The 17,250-nt window shown below is 45.2% G+C and overlaps 1 protein-coding gene across 2 annotated transcripts; it reads right to left on the bottom strand.

The window, feature by feature from the left end:
- Window positions 1-224: 224 nt before the first annotated feature.
- On the bottom strand, window positions 225-13,175 carry PDP1 (pyruvate dehydrogenase phosphatase catalytic subunit 1). 2 transcript variants are annotated; one of them, XM_077270955.1, is made up of 2 exons: window positions 12,433-13,175; window positions 225-7,147 (listed from the first exon to the last, which is right to left on the bottom strand). In XM_077270955.1, exons 1-2 carry the CDS (start codon window positions 12,485-12,487, stop codon window positions 5,502-5,504), a joined length of 1,701 nt encoding a protein of 566 aa, XP_077127070.1. In that variant the 5' UTR covers window positions 12,488-13,175; the 3' UTR covers window positions 225-5,501. The 2 variants fall into 2 exon arrangements, with proteins under 2 accessions (XP_077127070.1, XP_077127071.1); XM_077270956.1 differs by having other exon boundaries at window positions 12,627-13,175.
- Window positions 13,176-17,250: the final 4,075 nt, after the last annotated feature.

Raw genomic sequence — 17,250 nt, 5'->3', positions numbered from 1 at the left:
AAATGCAGATTAACGCATATGGACCCACAGCAGTCCAAACACCAAAAATGTGGCATAGACACGAGAGTCATCCTTGGATTTCTACTGCAAAGATAGGCTGGATTTTTCCAGCAGAAAATAAAATTGCCATGTGAACATACCCTTATGTCAGAGAGGGGTCCCATTCTGACAACTCACCCAATTTCAGAAAAGGTGACACTGAATAATAGTCAGAGCCTCAGATATTTCAGCGAGTATTTAATAATACAAGCGGTTATATACCAAACAGCACTCAATATTCTTCTTATGTCAGCATATACACTACACACATGGAGTACATAAAGTGTAATAAGGAACATATCAGGAGGGGACATACTGTAACAGCCCCGATAAGAAACATGAGAAATAAAAACAAGTGCTATTCAACCAACAGATCTAAACTTGTACTGTATACACTATCCTAAACGCCAGGGGTTAAAGGACCCCAATAAGAAGTAGTGTACTTTATGGGTATAGGGAGCAGAAAACTGATATCAGTGTCATTTCGGAAGAAACAGGGCAAGTTTATAAAACTTTGTCTCCAAGTTCTAAAGTCATATTTACAGAACTTGCCTATACATGGCAGGCAGTTTAATCTTACATTTCCAGGAGGCAAAAACAGAGGAACGGCCCAACAGAGGAAAGAAAATTGAGAATTGTTTTTGTAAATCCTTGCATTCCCTATAAATTAGTAGAATTGTGGATCCAGATCTTGGTGCCTCCTTCTAAAGGTTGGGGCTGCATGGTGACCCCGGTCACCCAACACTCAGTTATACGACAAAAAATAATAAGTAGCACAGCACATAACGTTGCATTAAAGTATTGGGGGAAATTCATGGATGATTTGCGACCAAAAATTCAACATTGGATTTTTTTTTTTACTGTTGTCCCAACGCTGCCATCTCTAATGTTGCAGTAAAACTCTTGATTTAGAAAAACTATTCCAAGCATATTTGTTCTGAAGAACTACCGAAATTAGCAGCTCATGGACTTTCTTGAACATTTCTACAATATACTGTCGTTAGTCTAATAAAGTTTTTTTCCTAGTAGGCTATATTGCATAAACTGGCCGCATTGATCCAAGTTTTTCAAACTGTTAATTAGTCTGGGACATCCCATTAGTCATAAATAATTTACTTAACCTTTCATACGTTTTATTACATCTATATGTAAAAGTTGTGCATTCTCGTAAACACTTTGCATTATTTATAGCCTGGAGCTGCATAATTCTGCTGTGTGACAATCTACGTTACAGTTTCCAACAGGAGACACATTCTTTTCATAGCCTAAAATGAGGAAACTGTTCGTTTTGCCCATGAAGGGGGTTGTCAGGCCACTCTTTTTTTTTTTTGTTACTCAGATTGGTGTAAAATTATTAATAAACACCACCTTACTTTTTTTTTTTTATTAACCATTAGATTAATGGGTAAAAATGGAAATACATGCAAGGTTTTAAATAGATCCAAAAATGTAATTTACAGAGGATAAATGGAGTGGATTGTCTATGCAACTAAAGCATAAAGGATTTTTTTTTCTGCCCTAAATAAAGTTGGATGGCATCCAACTGTTCTGCCATGACTGATCCTATGGTAGATGTCAGAACAGCCAAGGGCATCCACTAGTAGAAGATGCAATTAAAGACTTCAAGAGGAGAGAAGAAATCAAGGGTTCATCTCTACATCCCACCCATTGGGTGGGGAATACAACTTTAATAGTGCAGTAAAAAAGTTGTTTGTTTTTATTGCAGTATTAAAGTTGTCTTCCAGTCTAAGCAAGTTATCACTTCTCCCACCACTCGACAAAATACCAAGCCCTCAGTTCTCCTCTGGCTGTAAGGCCCCATTCACATAACACGTACTAGAGACATTGACGTGACAGTTGTAACATGTACTGAGACACTTGCGTAGACCCATTTCATAACTCTAGGGCTGCGCACATGTCCGTTTTTTTCCAGAAGCACAGACATCAATATGTCCCGCACACATATAACACAAAAGTGTGTCATCCGTGTGACACATAATGCAATAGAATGCAGAAAAGAATAGACAGATGTTTAGGTGTTAGATGTCTGCTTAGCCTTTACTGGTTATAATAACCAGTAAAGGCTAAGCAGACAGCTTTGGGATATTAATAGCAGGGTTGTGGAGTGGGTAAGCCAAACCACCGACTCCACAGCACTGGTCACTACTGAGCATGTACATAAAATGCAGCACAGATTCATCTCACCTAAAAGCCGAGATCTATTAGATCAGGAATAGAACATTTCATAGCTTTTCCAAATTCTTATGAAAAAAATTACAGCACATCCTGCATTGTACTACTGAACCCAATTTATTTTATGAGTCGGAGTCTGTCAATTTTATACCAACTCCACCAAAATGGACACAGACTCAGCCTGTACAACCCTGATTAATAGGCGGGAAGCGCCATGGATATTGGGCTCTTCCCAGACTAATAAGACTAGCTCTCAGCTTTCCCTTAGCTGGTTATTAAAAATAGGAGGATCCCACGCAATTTTTTAGCTAAATATATGTTCAGAAAACTACACATGCGCGGCCCTAATTCTATATCTCACAGACATCATTCTATTCTCGATCTTTGCACACCTAACACCTAAACATCTGTATTCTGCATTCTATTCCAGCACAGGCAACACTGACGGCGCACGAACAGCCTTGGTACTGGTTTTTCCAGTACTGGAAAAATCAGGACGTGGGAAGGAGTCCCAAGGCTGTGGCCAGAAATTTGAAACAATCAGAATGTCAGCCATGCGTCCAGCCAATCCATTCAATTTGGACACTGATGAAAGTCGTAGGCAGCACTCAGTTCTCCAGCGCCACAGACTTTGAATGGAGCTGGAGAGCCAAGGTGCGAACTACTGCTCCATTCAACGCCTCCTGGCCATGAAAGCATGGTAAACTTGTGGGAACCACAGTGGAAAGGTGTTGACTTGCTAGAGCAGATCCAGCAGCAATCAGTTCACCAAAATGATGTGCAGACCCCTTTTTGTGGCCTGCTAAAAAAACACAAAAAAAAAAAAAAAACACACGATTTAAACCTTTTTTTTTATTTTAAACACTGAAGTCAATATAAAACAGAGCCGTCAATTAGCCATTCGCCAGTAAGCAAAAAAACAGATCCTTTTCAAATTAAAGAAAACCGGATGGCTTTTTTTTTTTTTTTTTTTTTTTTTTTTTTAACGGGTCCGTTTTCCATGGACTTCAATGCAAAAAAAACGGATCCACTTTTTTTTTTTTTTTTAAAGCCAGACAAAAACGTTGTTTACACATTTTTGTCAATGTATTTCTGCTGGATCTGTTCTAACAGATTATTACTGTATACGTGAACATAAAATCCTAATGAATACAACATGACTGCGGTTAAAAAAAACCCAAAAACATCAGCCATGTGTGAACGTAGCCCAAGTGTTCATATTACACCTACGACACATGGACCCTGGTTGTGGGTACATTGGTGTAAGTGCATACTATCCAATCACCTGCGGTTCCATCGATTGGTGTTGGAAACACTTGAGGTGCGTTCACTGGTGAGACGGCGAGCTTGAGGAAAAGAGAAATGTCAAGATCCTGAAAGATCTGCAGCCCATATTAATAGAAACGAATACTAAAGCCAGCTCGGTACTGGGTGCACTGGTTACCAGTCTTCCCGTTGTACAAGTGATGCTGTTCTATTCCAGTTCTTCTGGTCTGAGCAGTTAAATCAGCACAATGGTAATACGGAGAGAAGAATATTTCTTCCATCGTCACCACTGAAGGATACATTTAGTTAATCACAGGTCAGCTATGGCACACTGGTCAATATCCTGGCACTTGCCAACTAGGACAGGGGCTCCACTGCGTCTAATTGTGTGGAAATGGCAGGGATGCAATGATAGCCAAAAAAACAAGCCCATCACTCCGTGTTACATCTGTAATATTCTGGAACTTGTAATGTGCATTTTTCTGTGCAAGTCCAGAAATGAAGCTTACTGAATGTGCCAAGTCAGTAAAAGGACCACCGTTACCCATCGACAATGCCATGGACTTATTAGGTTAATGAGATCTTTACGTGCAAGTCTTTCTACTAATACTGTAGCCATGGAAAACTTTTCTGGGATCGGAGAACAATTGGATAAGTGCTTACAATGCAGTGCCAACACTATGGTGGTCCTAGCCTCAGGCTACATTCACATATCAGGGTCCATTTTTATACTCACGAGAAACGGCCCATTATCTATCTTTCTCACGTGTCATCTGTATTGTATCCGTTTTTTCCCGTTTTTAAAAACTGAAGAATGTAGGTTGTCTGCATTTTATTTATCCGCTGACTCTTACTTTCCATCCATTCAATGATCCACTGACATGCAAAGTCTGTCTTCTGCGCTTTATCCATTTTATATGGATCACCAGACACTTAAATGGCAGAGTTTGCTCTACAAAACGGATGAGAATAGGATCTTCTCCGAGACTCATGGACGGGAGACACAAATCCAGTTATAAAACTGATGTGTGTATGGATCAATAACACTATAGGTCTGTGTGTTTAGGTTTTGGGTCTGTTTCCCTCTAAAAGTGCCAGTATGGTGATACAACCTATTAAAGTTAATCAGGATTTACCAACTAGATTGCAAACAAATCTGTATAACTGTAAAGACTTACTGTATAGGAAGACAACTTTATCCAATATTACCAGCATTGACATTGGGGACACAATATACAGTACATGAGGACAGACTACATAGTATGGAAATTCTCTCCTGCCTGCCGGTTTGCATGTAATCTAAGCTGGAGTTAGTGATGGTTCTCTCTAAGACAAGCAATAAACTCGCGAATGGTTGGCATCCCGATTAGTGATGAGTGAACGTGCTGGGATAAGGTGTTATCCGCCATGCTCGGGTGCTAACTGAGGGTCTTCGGCATACTCGAATAATATGTTCGAGACCCCGCGGCTGCATGTTTCATGGCTGTTAAGCAATCCCTGCATGTGTTGCGGCTGTCGAACAGTCAAGAGACTCGCAGGCGCGGGGACTTGAACATATTTTTCGAGCATTCCGAAGTCACTCGGTTAAATCTCTAGACCACAGCCGGTAAATGGGAGATATTGTATCATAAGCAATCAAACTTCATTAAACAGAATATTCCTAAAGCTTTAGCCTGGAAACTTATTTAAGAAACTGTTCAAAAGTAACTTCTGTAGTAAGAGGTGGAAGGAAGAACTCAATATTACATAAGTAACCATCTTTATGTAGTAGCCTCTGTAGACTCCTTAGGTAATGCGATGGTCCTTCGCTGTAAGATGAAATTGAGCAAGACTACTAAACTACTTTAAAATCATAAGCCATTATCCGCCATGCAATGCTCTCATACAAAAAAACAAACCGTTACTTGGCCAAGAAGCAAGTTTCATGCCAACCAGTGCAAATAACTGATGCCAAATGTCAAAGCCTCGATAACTTTGGTAAATTAGGAAAAAATAGTAGTGTATTACTGCTGTTGATTTTGATAAGCTCCAATAACATGAGAGTTAAACTGCACTACTATAATGGTAATATCATCTCTGTACATCCGTGCCAGTTCTTCTGGAAGACTGAGCATCTTTGAAAGTCGCTCATGGTCAACAGTGCCAAATTCATTGTTACCCACGGCATGCCTTATAAGATGGGTGGCCGCATTTTGATCTTCAAAAGCATTAGAAATCCTGGCTCTCCTTTCCATAAGAAGACCCTGCATCTGTCCCAAAGTAACTTTGTAACCTCCTACGGCTATGGGTTGTTGATGGTGAACACCAGTCAGATACTCTCCAACGAGTCTCACCACATCTTGTCTATGCATAGTCTCCCAAAGCCCATCTGTGGCCAATATGAGGAACTTATCTTTAGGTCTTAATCTGTGGTAGATCACTTCAGGTTCAGCACTTAAGTAAGGTGGGGAGTGGTAATTAGGAGGGATAAATTTAGTGTATTCATTGTCATTCAGTTGATCGGGTCCTGACTCAACAACACGTTTCTGAAGATCGATGCTCCACTTGAATTTAACGTCACCGAAAGCTCTGAAGGGCATTAGCAACCCAAGAAGTCGGTCTTGCTTTACCACGCTCTTGTCTTCCTTTGGATGCTCGGATCGGAGCCTTTGAATTTCAGACTCATTCTGAGCGTTATGATCATGGGACATGGTTACCGCAGACCAAGATCCATCTTCTTCCTGGACTCCAAGCAAGGCACGACTATCTCCTGTGTTAGCTACATGCAAGTCTACACCATCCACGTGAGCCACACATGCTGTGGCTCCCGAAAAGGCCACCCTTAAAACCCAGTAGTTCAGAAAAGAGTTTGGATCACCAACTTGAGCTTCCAAAGACAGGTCGTTGTCGAGTCGCTTAAATGAATTGATCAAAGCCTCCTTCACGTCGGTCGTCTCCCCTGTGTTCAGATCAATCAGCTCCTGCCAGTAGGTGCGTAAACTGTTGAAGTACAATTTGGATGCCTCCTTACTAAAGTAATCGTTTGGATGCTTGTGCCACTGCAAAATGGGCAACAGGGCTCGCCCGCTTTCTACGGCATGTTCAATCTCCAGTAGAGTTTCCTGTGGTAGCAATGAAACAGCAATATAATAGAAGAGTCTTTCACTAACCGCTTGAGCGCACGCGCAACCAGCGTGGCCATCAAACACGCCTAAGAGCATGCCTCTCGTCTGTAAACAAGTCGCCGCACTTCTTCGGTCTTCGATTGGAGCATTGGCCGGCAGCTGATTGCTGTCAAAACCAAGAATCGAACTGATATTCTTACCATCAAATTCGGGAACCTTAAAACTGTATTCATTGGCTTTTAAGATACTGTTAACCTGGGGAGGCGTTAGGTAAAACCTCTGCGGAGTAGTCACATATTGCCGCAGCTGAAGACATTGCTCTCTGGGTCTTCGGAATGCGGAAGCAAATTTCCCATCTGCTCCACAACGAAGGGGCTTCACAGATGGGTAACTGGACCTACAGCACAGAGATTTGTGGTGACAGTAACACACAGAGCTGCAGATCCTGCCAAGTTCACAATTCCTGATGAGAGGAAAGAGAAACTGTGTAGGAACAGACATTGCATCCAGCAGTAAAGATGGAGAGCAACTTCTTACTGGGAAACCTGCGGAGAGAAAAAGGAGGTTATTCTTCCTTGTCAAGTCCTCTATGTGTAGATCAGTAAAGGACTACTATCATTTTCCAAAAGACATTTTTACGGAAACATTTATTCTACAAGTCTTCAAAAGCTACTTACACAGAATTAGTTATAGTGCTCACTTGCTTCCTAAATGTAGTAGTTAAGCAACTTTCTCAATAGTCTTCATTAAACATCTATAAATTCTTTATCTAGCCGAGTGGTTTTTAAAGGGCCACTGTCACCCCCTCCAGCCGGTATAAACTAAAAGAGCCACCTTGTGCAGCAGTAATGCTGCATTCTAACAAGGTGGCTCTTTTAGTTTTTGGTGCAAGTATTCCCAAAATAAAGAGTTTTGAAACTTAGCCAAATTACCTGTCTCTAGCCAGGGAGGCGGGTCCTCACTCCCCAGCTTCAACCGCTACTCTGCCGTCACTCCAATCTTCAGGGGCTTTCGGCGCCGCCCCTTCAGCGCTGTTTACGCTTCAAAACCGGCGCCTGTGCTGCGCAGGTGCAGTAAGCTCTGGCCGTCTGACATCCCAGCCAGGCTTGCAGACTGCGCCTGTGCGGACAGTGCGGCCACCCACCTTTGGAATCCCAGCCCCGCACTGTTATGCATTAAGCACAGTAGTACAAAGCGCAGGCGCCGGTTTTGAAGCGCAAACAGCGCTGAGGGGGCGGCGCCGAAAGCCCATGAAGATTGGAGTGACCGCAGAGTAGCGGTTCAAGCTGGGGAGTGAGGACCCGCCTCCCTGGCTAGAGAAAGGTAATTTGGCCAAGTCTAAGTTTCAAAACGCTTTATTTTGGGAATACTTGCACCAAAAACTAAAAGAGCCACCTTGTTAGAATGCAGCATTACTGCTGCACAAGGTGGCTCTTTTAATTTATAACGGCTGGAGGGGGTGACAGTGGCCCTTTAAATAAAAATTAGTGATGAGCAAACGTGCTCGGATAAGGTGTTATCCGCCATGCTCAGGGGGTGCTAACCGAGTCTTCGGCGTGCTCGAAAAATATGTTTGAGTGCTTGCAGCTGCATGTCTCGCAGCTGATCGGCAGCCTCAACACATGGAGAGATTGTCTAACAAACAGGCAAGCCCTGCATGTGTTGCGGCTGTCGAACAGCAGCGTAACATGCAGCCGCAAGGACTCAACATATTTTTCGAGCATGCCGAAGACACCCGGTTAGTACGTTATCCAAGCACACTCGCTCATCACTAATGAAATTACAAATCTGTCACGTCCTAAGCTCCTTGTTCTGATAGCTCCCTAGTTCCCTTCTCTCAATGTTAGAGATCAGCAGCAGGGAGGAGGTTGTACAGAAATCTACAGAAAATAGGAAAGTTTTATGGAGAGCACAGAAAATATATGATACACACATGGAGAGGACATAGGTGCAGAATAGAAGCCTTGGAGATGTATAACTGATGAAGACAAAAGCACCCTGGATACACAGACCTCATATCCAGCCTTTATTACTGAGGGAGACATTACCACAAAAGAAGAATCTGAAACTTTGACCAAGCTGCAAACTGCATATCAGAGGGTCTGAAATAAATGAAGACCCCTGACTGAAATTTACTATTTACCAGTAGTTAATAAAATTGCGCTAACTAGAGACGAGCGAATACATTTACATGATCCTGGTCCAGAGGCCAGATCAGTATACCACGGCACTGGGCAAGAGGTCCTGTGAACCTTATTCTGCTTCTCAGTGTCCGTGGATCCTGTCTTGATTAGTCAGACTGGCACAACGTTGTGTGCGCATCACGCCGTGACCTTGATGTTGTACCAGGCCAGCTAATCAAAGAAAGAGGCAAGGATGCCGACAGTAGGGAGCAGTTTGCAGAGAATACTAACCCCACCGATGGACTAGGGTCCAGCAGATCAATTTGCTCATCTTTAGCACTAAAATAAGTAAAACAAAAAAGTTATATTCTCCAATTTCTGCCAAATATACAACCGTAAGAAGACGTTCACACGTTGTGGCCACAGTTTTACACCTTGAGCAACGTAAAGGTGTGGCTGACTATTTCCACCCAGATCCCTTAAGTCTGTGGCAATTCCACACGTGTTAGATGCAGATTGTGCTGCAGATTTCTCCAATATGCATTGATAGGAGTGAAATAAATCAACAGCATTTCCGTAACGCGCTCGTTGGAACGTCCTGTACATGTAATGTCCATCTACTGCGCCAGTCCCTACATATGTAGCTTTCGTTACGGCACGTACGTGGGATGAGGTCATAGGTCATGTCTTCCCCTGATGTCACCATTTGGTATGCATAGGTTAAGGATCACTGTGCACTTGAAAAAGGCTAAAATATAAGCCGAAACGTCACATATGGGATTATAGTATTCAATCCGTCGGGGGGAGTCGGGAGACCACTATATTTACCAGACTGCCTTCCAATCCCCCCAATAGAGGGTTGGGCTGAATCCAGTATAATGCAGTATAGGGGGATCTAGCTGGAAAAGATGACAACTCCCGTCCCACAAATCTAGTGGAAAGCAACCAAAGCTGCACATGAACAAGTCAAGCGCGTACAGATTACTGGAATAGCCTACTTTGCAAATCAAGAAGGAAAAAAAAAAAAATCCTGCAGAGCAGATCTCTGCACACAGCGGCAGACACAGAACAATTTGATGCTACATCATTACACTAGGAATGGACAGGCGACATGTGTCCTGCATACACCAGAAGTCACCTCCACATGCGCAGCCTTGGGCGAGTACGGTGTAACGCTACACTGACTGCTCAGCCCGGATGAAAGGCTCTGGGTATTTTTAGCGCCTGTGTAATCGGAGCTGGTGGGGCTCTACGGGAGGATGAGGGTATTATAGGACTATCAGCATTACATAATATATACCAGATAGGTACGGGCAGTGGCCCGACGCAGGCAGGAACTAGTCACAATGTCATCGATTGTCCCAGAATTAGATTTTCCATCAAACCCATTGCCATCCAGAGTGGCCACGCTACAATTTACTACAGTTATACAAGAAGGGGCTTACATGTCCCACACATTAATGCCATCTAGGACCCCCATTTACCCTAAAAATGGAGTGTACAGCACTGGCTCGGTGCAGCATCCTCGTTGCAGTATTTCTCTATACAGCAGTGCTAAGGCCACCAGGTTGTGCAGAGAACTGCCCTACAGAAGGCTTCCTGTAAATGGGTCTGGGTGCAGTTCCCTGCAGTACCAGGGGGGGCCTCAGTGAGCCACTGTGACTGGGAAAAACTAAAAATATTTTTTAAACAAATGACCAGAGCTACATCCTCCTCATTCTCAGGATTGGTGGTGTGTGTGTGTGGGGGTGGGTGGGGGGGGGGGGGTGTCAGATGTATCGCCCATACGGTAATGGAATAGCTTAAAATAAGGTATTTCATTGCAGATCAAAGGGACCAACTGGTTGGTGGCAGCTGCTTCAAAGCTCAGGGGGCAGTGCTCAGTATCTCCATCCACAACCTCTGACCAGATCACCATCAGAACGTCCAGTGTAATTCCTCGGATGTCTGATCCTGGGACCAGCTGATCCCAATAGTAATCCCCTCGTTGGAGGGAAGCGCCATTTCAGCCTTATCTGTATGAGGCCACAAGGCCGGTCACTGACTAGTGCATCGCACACAAGAGGTTTAAAGCAAAGATGCGCTGGCAGGGTATGGAGCAAAAAGGACAGTGGTCACAGGAGACGGCATCGATCAGACACCAACAGCAAAAGATGAAAGATGCAAGTACGGTCCATGCCGAAAAGTAGCACCAGTATGACCCTGTAAGGCTGCGATCACACATGGGGGTCTTTGCAGATAGGCCATCACTTTACGAGGAGTGGGAATCTGTGAAAATGCAGCGGTGAGCCCCCCAGTCACCTGAAAGTGCAGAAGCGAGGGTTGCACTTATGCAGTTTCAAAGTAAGCACACCACTATCATCAGGTCTAAGGGTATGCTCCTACAGGATGCATATGGAAAATCTGATGCGCATTACAGTCGCAGCTTTGGGGGGGGGGGGGGTTCTCTTTTTTTTGTCCATCTGACCCAGACCACTATGACGAAGAAGCATTATTGAGGGCAAAGTAACAAAACAAAAAACATAGAATGGTCAGCACAGTGGCTCAGTGGTTAGCACTGCAGTGCTGGAGTCCTGGGTTCAAATCCCACCAAGGACATCTGCAAGGAGTTTGTGTGTTCTCCCAGTGTTTGCGTGGGTTTCCTCTGGGTTCTCCGGTTTCCTCCCACATTCCAAAGACATCCTGATAGGGAATCTAGATTGTGAGCCCCATCGGGGAGAATGATTTTGTCTGTAAAGCGCTGCAGAATAGGATAGCGCTATATAAAAAAAAAAAAAAAAAAAAAATCAAGATTATTATTATAGAACTGGGAGTAAGAGCAGGATCGCAATTGGGGCTGGAAATGTGTCTGTCACAAAGTCTGCAGACCGATGGTGGCTGGGAGAAGTTGCTGTAGTGATCTGGGCCAGATGGGGGAGAAAAAAAAAAAAAGGAACCATTCCAATCAGAAGCAACATCAACTGTGAGGCACCATATACAACAGTCTGCGCACCACTACAGTCACTGGCGGTGATATTAGGCTTAGTATGTAGTTTTTCTCATTCTGTAAAACAAAAGCCGTTCACCAAGAAGCCCCCCCCCCCCCCCCCCCCCCGTCAAGGCGCTGTGGATCTGTAACTATGCACTGCCGGATTTGGGCGACCCACTCCGACGTGTCGTCCTCCCTCCTCTGTACGGACCCCCAGCTACGCCTCTACCCAAGAGACCCACTTCAGACCATATAGTCCACATGTGCCATCGGGGGGCGCTCACACGATCCGCAGTCATTACTACATTGGCACCTTTTATTTTCTAGATATTTTTACGCCCATTTTTCCTTTGTGACTTTTTACGGTTTTTCTATGGGAGCCTGATTTTTTACGGATGTTCTCCATTGTGAGCAGCTTTTCCATTCCCCGCCCCCCATTCGATTCATCATTTGCAACTTTCAAAAAGTCATAAAACTTGAAGCAAATGTGCCCCGGCCCCCACGATGAGGTCGCCATGTTGGGGGCCCAATAATGCTGCTGAAAATCCAACATTTGGTGGCTTTGTGGCCACAATTCGCATCTGTCACCATAGATCACCACAGATCACACTGGCAGGGCTGTGGGACGTGCTGGCGATCTAGCCCTAAATGTCGCAGACACATGTCGCATCTCCTCCCGTGCATTGTACCCTATGACATCACAGCTCGGTATATGTGAGTGCAGGAGAAGGATACGTACCGATCCGCCTGGGCCCGGGACACATACACATTCTCCGGTCACAAGCTGCGAACATCCACAACCTGCAACCGCCCGGCGGAAAGCACAGACCAGCGCAGGAAAAGGAGGGAGACAGTCCCACATAGAAGACAGACAGAAAACAGCAGCGGACGGAGCAGAGACGCACAGACAGTCACTACGGGGGAGAGCTGTACCTGCGGCCCCTAGTCAGCGCTCTCACAGCCCGCCATCCACGGCACTACTGGCGGATACACGGAGCTCCGGTACCGGCCGCCCTTCCGCCGAGCAGCGCTAATCTCCTCTGTGACGTCACAAGCAATGCACGTCCTTCAGCAGCGAAGACTTCTCGCCACACCCTCCTTCCGGCCAATCATTTACGAATAGAGCCGCCCCTCTCATTCCTGATTGGCCGAAATGACTGGAATGTTCCCGCCCTTCTTCAGGCGGCTCTTTGAAGTGAGGTTGCCAAGGGCGCGGATTATACTGGGCGCAAAGCGGTGAGGCGGCGGGCACTGAGGGGCGCTGAGGGGCACTGAGGGGGCGCTGAGGGGCCCGGATACAATGGCCGGGAGAGCAGAGACGCCTGGGGAATACTGATAGGCTCACTGCTGCTGCGCAAACCTCGTGTCTTCAATCCGTCATCCTAAATAGTCATTGTTAGAAAAATGCCGCTTTGTACGACGCCCCTGTAGATGATGGCGTCATATTATTAACCCATTCTGGCTGTAAAAAAAAAAAATTGTGCATTTAACCCTTTCTTGACTTTGTGATTCTCTGTTTTTGCGCTTTGGTATCTTCAGCAGTTACAGTGTATCCAATGTGATCACCACTCGGCGAACCGAAGCAAGTTCCGGGGCCAACTTGCCATCAGGGACACCGGCATTATATGGGGCCCATGAGGGGATGGGGGGTAGCGGTGTCATACTTACATTTCCTTGTTTCCGGCAGCTTTAGTGTTCTCTCCCTCTACTAACCTACCTTTGCCTGACATTGCCATCTCCATGTGCGGTTCCACCATTACTCCAAAGCAACATGCCCGCTGCCTTGGGGTCATCCTTGATTCCGAGCTTTCATTCACCCACCACATCCGATCACTGGCTCGCTCTTCTTATCTGCATCTCAAAAACATTTCTAGAATTCGCCCTTTTCTTACTTTCGACTCTGCAAAAACTCTTACTGTTTCTCTTATTCATTCTCGTCTGGACTATTGTAACTCTCTGCTAATTGGCCTCCTTCTTACCAAACTCTCCCAGCTGCTGCCAGCATTATATTCCTCACCAACCGTTACACCGATGCCTCGACCTTGTGCCAGTCATTACATTGGTTACCCATCCACTCCAGAATCCAGTACAAAACTACTACCCTCATCCACAAAGCACTCCATGGCTCAGCACCACCCTACATCTCCTCTCTGGTCTCAGACTACCACCCTACCCATGCCCTCCGCTCCGCTAATGACCTGAGATTAACATCATCCATAATCAGAACCTCCCACTCCCGTCTCCAAGACTTCTCACATGCTGCGCCAATTCTTTTGAATTCACTACCCAGGATAATTTGATTAATCCCCAATACCCAGTTTTAAGCGTGCCCTAAAAACGCATTTGTTCAGACTCTACCACCTCAACACATTTGCTTAACTATTCCTGTGTTGCCCATTCAAAATTTTCTTCAAAACCAGGTTCCTCGTATCATGTTCTCGTACGCTTTATGCGTTTAATAGCCCCCTGTGTCTGTACTGTTACATATTCTGGTTGATAACGTTTCATGCAGCATTACATGAACACACCGATCCTTACATTATGGCTGGTCCGAACAATGAAAGCGATTGTTACCATCCGCCTCTCGTGTCTCCCCTATTTCCTAATAGATTGTAAGCTTGCGAGCAGGGCCCTCATTCCTCTTGGTATATGTTGTTTATGTGATTATTGTTATTCTGTAATGTCTTTTATTGTTTGTACAAGTCCATTATTCTGTATGTAGCAATATATGGGGCTCATTATACTGTATGGAACAATATATGGGGCTCATTATTCTGTTTGGAGCATTATATGGGGTCCATTATTCTGTATGGAGCATTACATGGGGCCCATTATACTGTATGGAGCAATATATGGGGTTCATTCTGTATAGAGCATTATATGGGGCTCATTATTCTGTTTGGTGCATTATATGGGGTCCATTACTCTGTTTGGAGCATTATATGGGGTCCATTATTCTGTATGGATCATTATATGGCGCCCATTATTCCGTATGGAGCATTATGTGGGGTCCATTATACTGTATGAAGCACTATATGGGTTCCATTATGCTGTATGGAAAGACATGCGTTTCAGCTCCATAGGCCTTCCTCAGGTGTTAAAGTTCCATAGGCAATCATCAGGTTTTTCAGCTCCATACAACTGTTGAAGGCCTATGGAACAAAGGCATTGTGTAATGTCTTTGTATTTTTATTAGTTGTCCAAGTTTTTTAATACAAGTGATCCGGCAGTCTCATTGGTGATTGCAATCACAATTAATAAAATCCACTCTATCGTTTATGGTTATCTCCACGATCCTCGGATGAGCTGCATGCCGCAGACAGGATCCCAATCACCAGCAAACGATATCTAGTGTTGTGCATAATCTGCACAACCAGCTCAGGTGAGCCTGTTCATTTACACATTCACCTACTTTCATCACACTTACGACGCTCAGGTAACGCTCTCTTTCCCGTTTTTTTTTTTCTGCCCAGTATTCCTAAACTACACACATGCAATAGGCAAAGGGTGGGTATATCGGTACACGTAAATGTATCCTTGTATTTAGGCTAAACATTTCTGAGGGGCAACACCCTGAAACACCATGTCTGCAAATTGAGATTCTGGTTTGGCTTTTATCCTAAGTCATATGGCAAGGCTCGTTAAAGGGTAGATATTGACTTTTAGGATTGCTACTTCCAACAGGTGGCACCAGAATTCACGTCTTCTTCCTCTCTGAAGAGACCTTTTGCATATTTAATTTCCCAGAGCAGCATGCATGGCCTAGAAGTCTCCTCACTCTGATATGCCAGGCCTGGCTTGTCTCTTCACACGGCGAAACATTACTCTTTTTAGATATCCGAGGCTTTGGGGCAAAGATGTGATTGCAAACATGTATTCCTCATTGATGCTGCCCAATTATTCTTATACCTTCAAGGCCTTTCTACTATTGGCAACATCTGAGTAGGGTTCCAAGATTTTTTTTTTTCTCTATTCACTTTATATCCTAATGTTCTGTATTTTTGTTAGATACCTTATTATTTACTCCCACATCTGCCGCCCTCGCAACGGGTCATGCCTCATTCAGTTCCCTCTAACCTCATTGTGCCTGATGGTGTGCTGTACATCATGCCCGTGACTATCCACTGTACAAGCTGTCGAGAGTGACAACTTGGTTGGGCAGGTTGGAGAGGTCGTTCCCACACACGCGCTATGACCAGTTGCACTTCAGACCGCCAATGTACTGTACTTGACGCCACTAATGATGACTCATGCATTGGAGGAAGGTCCGAGTAGGGAATAATCACTGGCATGATGTACAGTGCAGCGCCCCAGAGTCCTGGTCGTTGCAGTACTGACGCTCCGCCACTAAGGGGAGTGATGGTACGTCTGATGGCACTAAAGGAGTTCACCTGACCAGGTATCACAGTCATACATTACACTTCACACTCCGGCCACCAGGGCGAGCAAAGGGTTCTATGTATTAGGCCACTCCTCACACTCTGGTAAAACTGGGGGCCGGACAGGAAGTTAGACAGAAAGCTGACTGGGTTGGATCCAGGCAACATCCTGTGGCAGGGGGTGTTGCGGGGGAAGATTCAGGGGGGTCCCTGTCAGGGGTGGGATCCTGACAGTGGCCTAGCTAACAGAACAGAACGTTACGGAGCCGCGCATGCACTCGAATGCGGTGGCATCCTAAGAAAGGAAATGAAGCGAGGTTTACTGTGGAGAAGTGAGAAACGAGATCGCAGCAAAAAGGAGATAAAGCCAGTAGGAGTCGTGCCTTAAGATAGAGGCAACATCCTACTGAGGCGCGTAGCCGGTGGCCGGAACGCCGAGGAAGTATTAGGCTCCAAGCATTACTTCAAACAGCGGCAGGACAGTTAATTATACGTTGGCTGTCTCACCTAAATCACCTAAGCAGACATAGGGGGCAATTGTGGGAGAGGGGTGACACTAGGGTCCCGGAAGAACTCCAGGCCTACCCGTCATACGGGTGCGTCCTAGCTATATCATCTGGGGGATGGAGAAAGAACATCAGAAACAGACACAACAGTTGTGAGGACTATCCCGTGGTGCTCAGCAGGGAGGTACTACAACACACAGGCGCTAGAAGGTAGGCACTGATTTCCACCTGCAAAGGGAACTCTGGATGTGCCTTCGGACCGGCCGGACTCAGACAGCCCTGTTAGCAGTGCTCTGGATTGCGGATCCTGAAGCCTTCAGTAAAGAGACTGCAACCCTGTGTCCTCGTTATTCATCGCGCCTTGCACCACGCACCACCATCACACCTTTCATTGGACGCCCCTTAGCAGGGTCACGGACCGGGTCTAGCCACCGTGACAACCCCAGGACCGAGACAGAGAGGCCCGGTACTGAGTACCCCGCGGCCCTGCGTCTGGGGGCACTCCATACAGCATCTAAGTTCACACAGTGGAAGGGGAAATAGAACATGACATGAATTGTAGTGAGTGCGAGTCATGTTTTGGGGGTATTTTCTCCCCTTCATCCTCAGGCAATTTTCCTTTTTTTTTTTTTTGTTTTCTTTTTCCCTCCCCTTCTTCCATGGGCCATAACT

Source organism: Ranitomeya variabilis, chromosome 6 (genome assembly GCF_051348905.1).
Source record: "Ranitomeya variabilis isolate aRanVar5 chromosome 6, aRanVar5.hap1, whole genome shotgun sequence".
Lineage (NCBI taxonomy): Eukaryota > Metazoa > Chordata > Amphibia > Anura > Dendrobatidae > Ranitomeya > Ranitomeya variabilis.
This window is presented reverse-complemented; position numbering and strand designations above follow the sequence as displayed.

What these genes read in the sequence shown, in the direction of transcription:
- PDP1 (XM_077270955.1), bottom strand. Translation starts at nt 12,487, where the DNA reads ATGTTCGCAGCTTGTGACCGGAGAATGTGTATGTGTCCCGGGCCCAGG. An exon ending in TCCCGGGCCCAGGCGGATCG is followed by an intron (nt 7,148 to 12,432) that starts GTACGTATCCTT and finishes TTCTCTCCGCAG; the next exon opens with GTTTCCCAGTAAGAAGTTGC.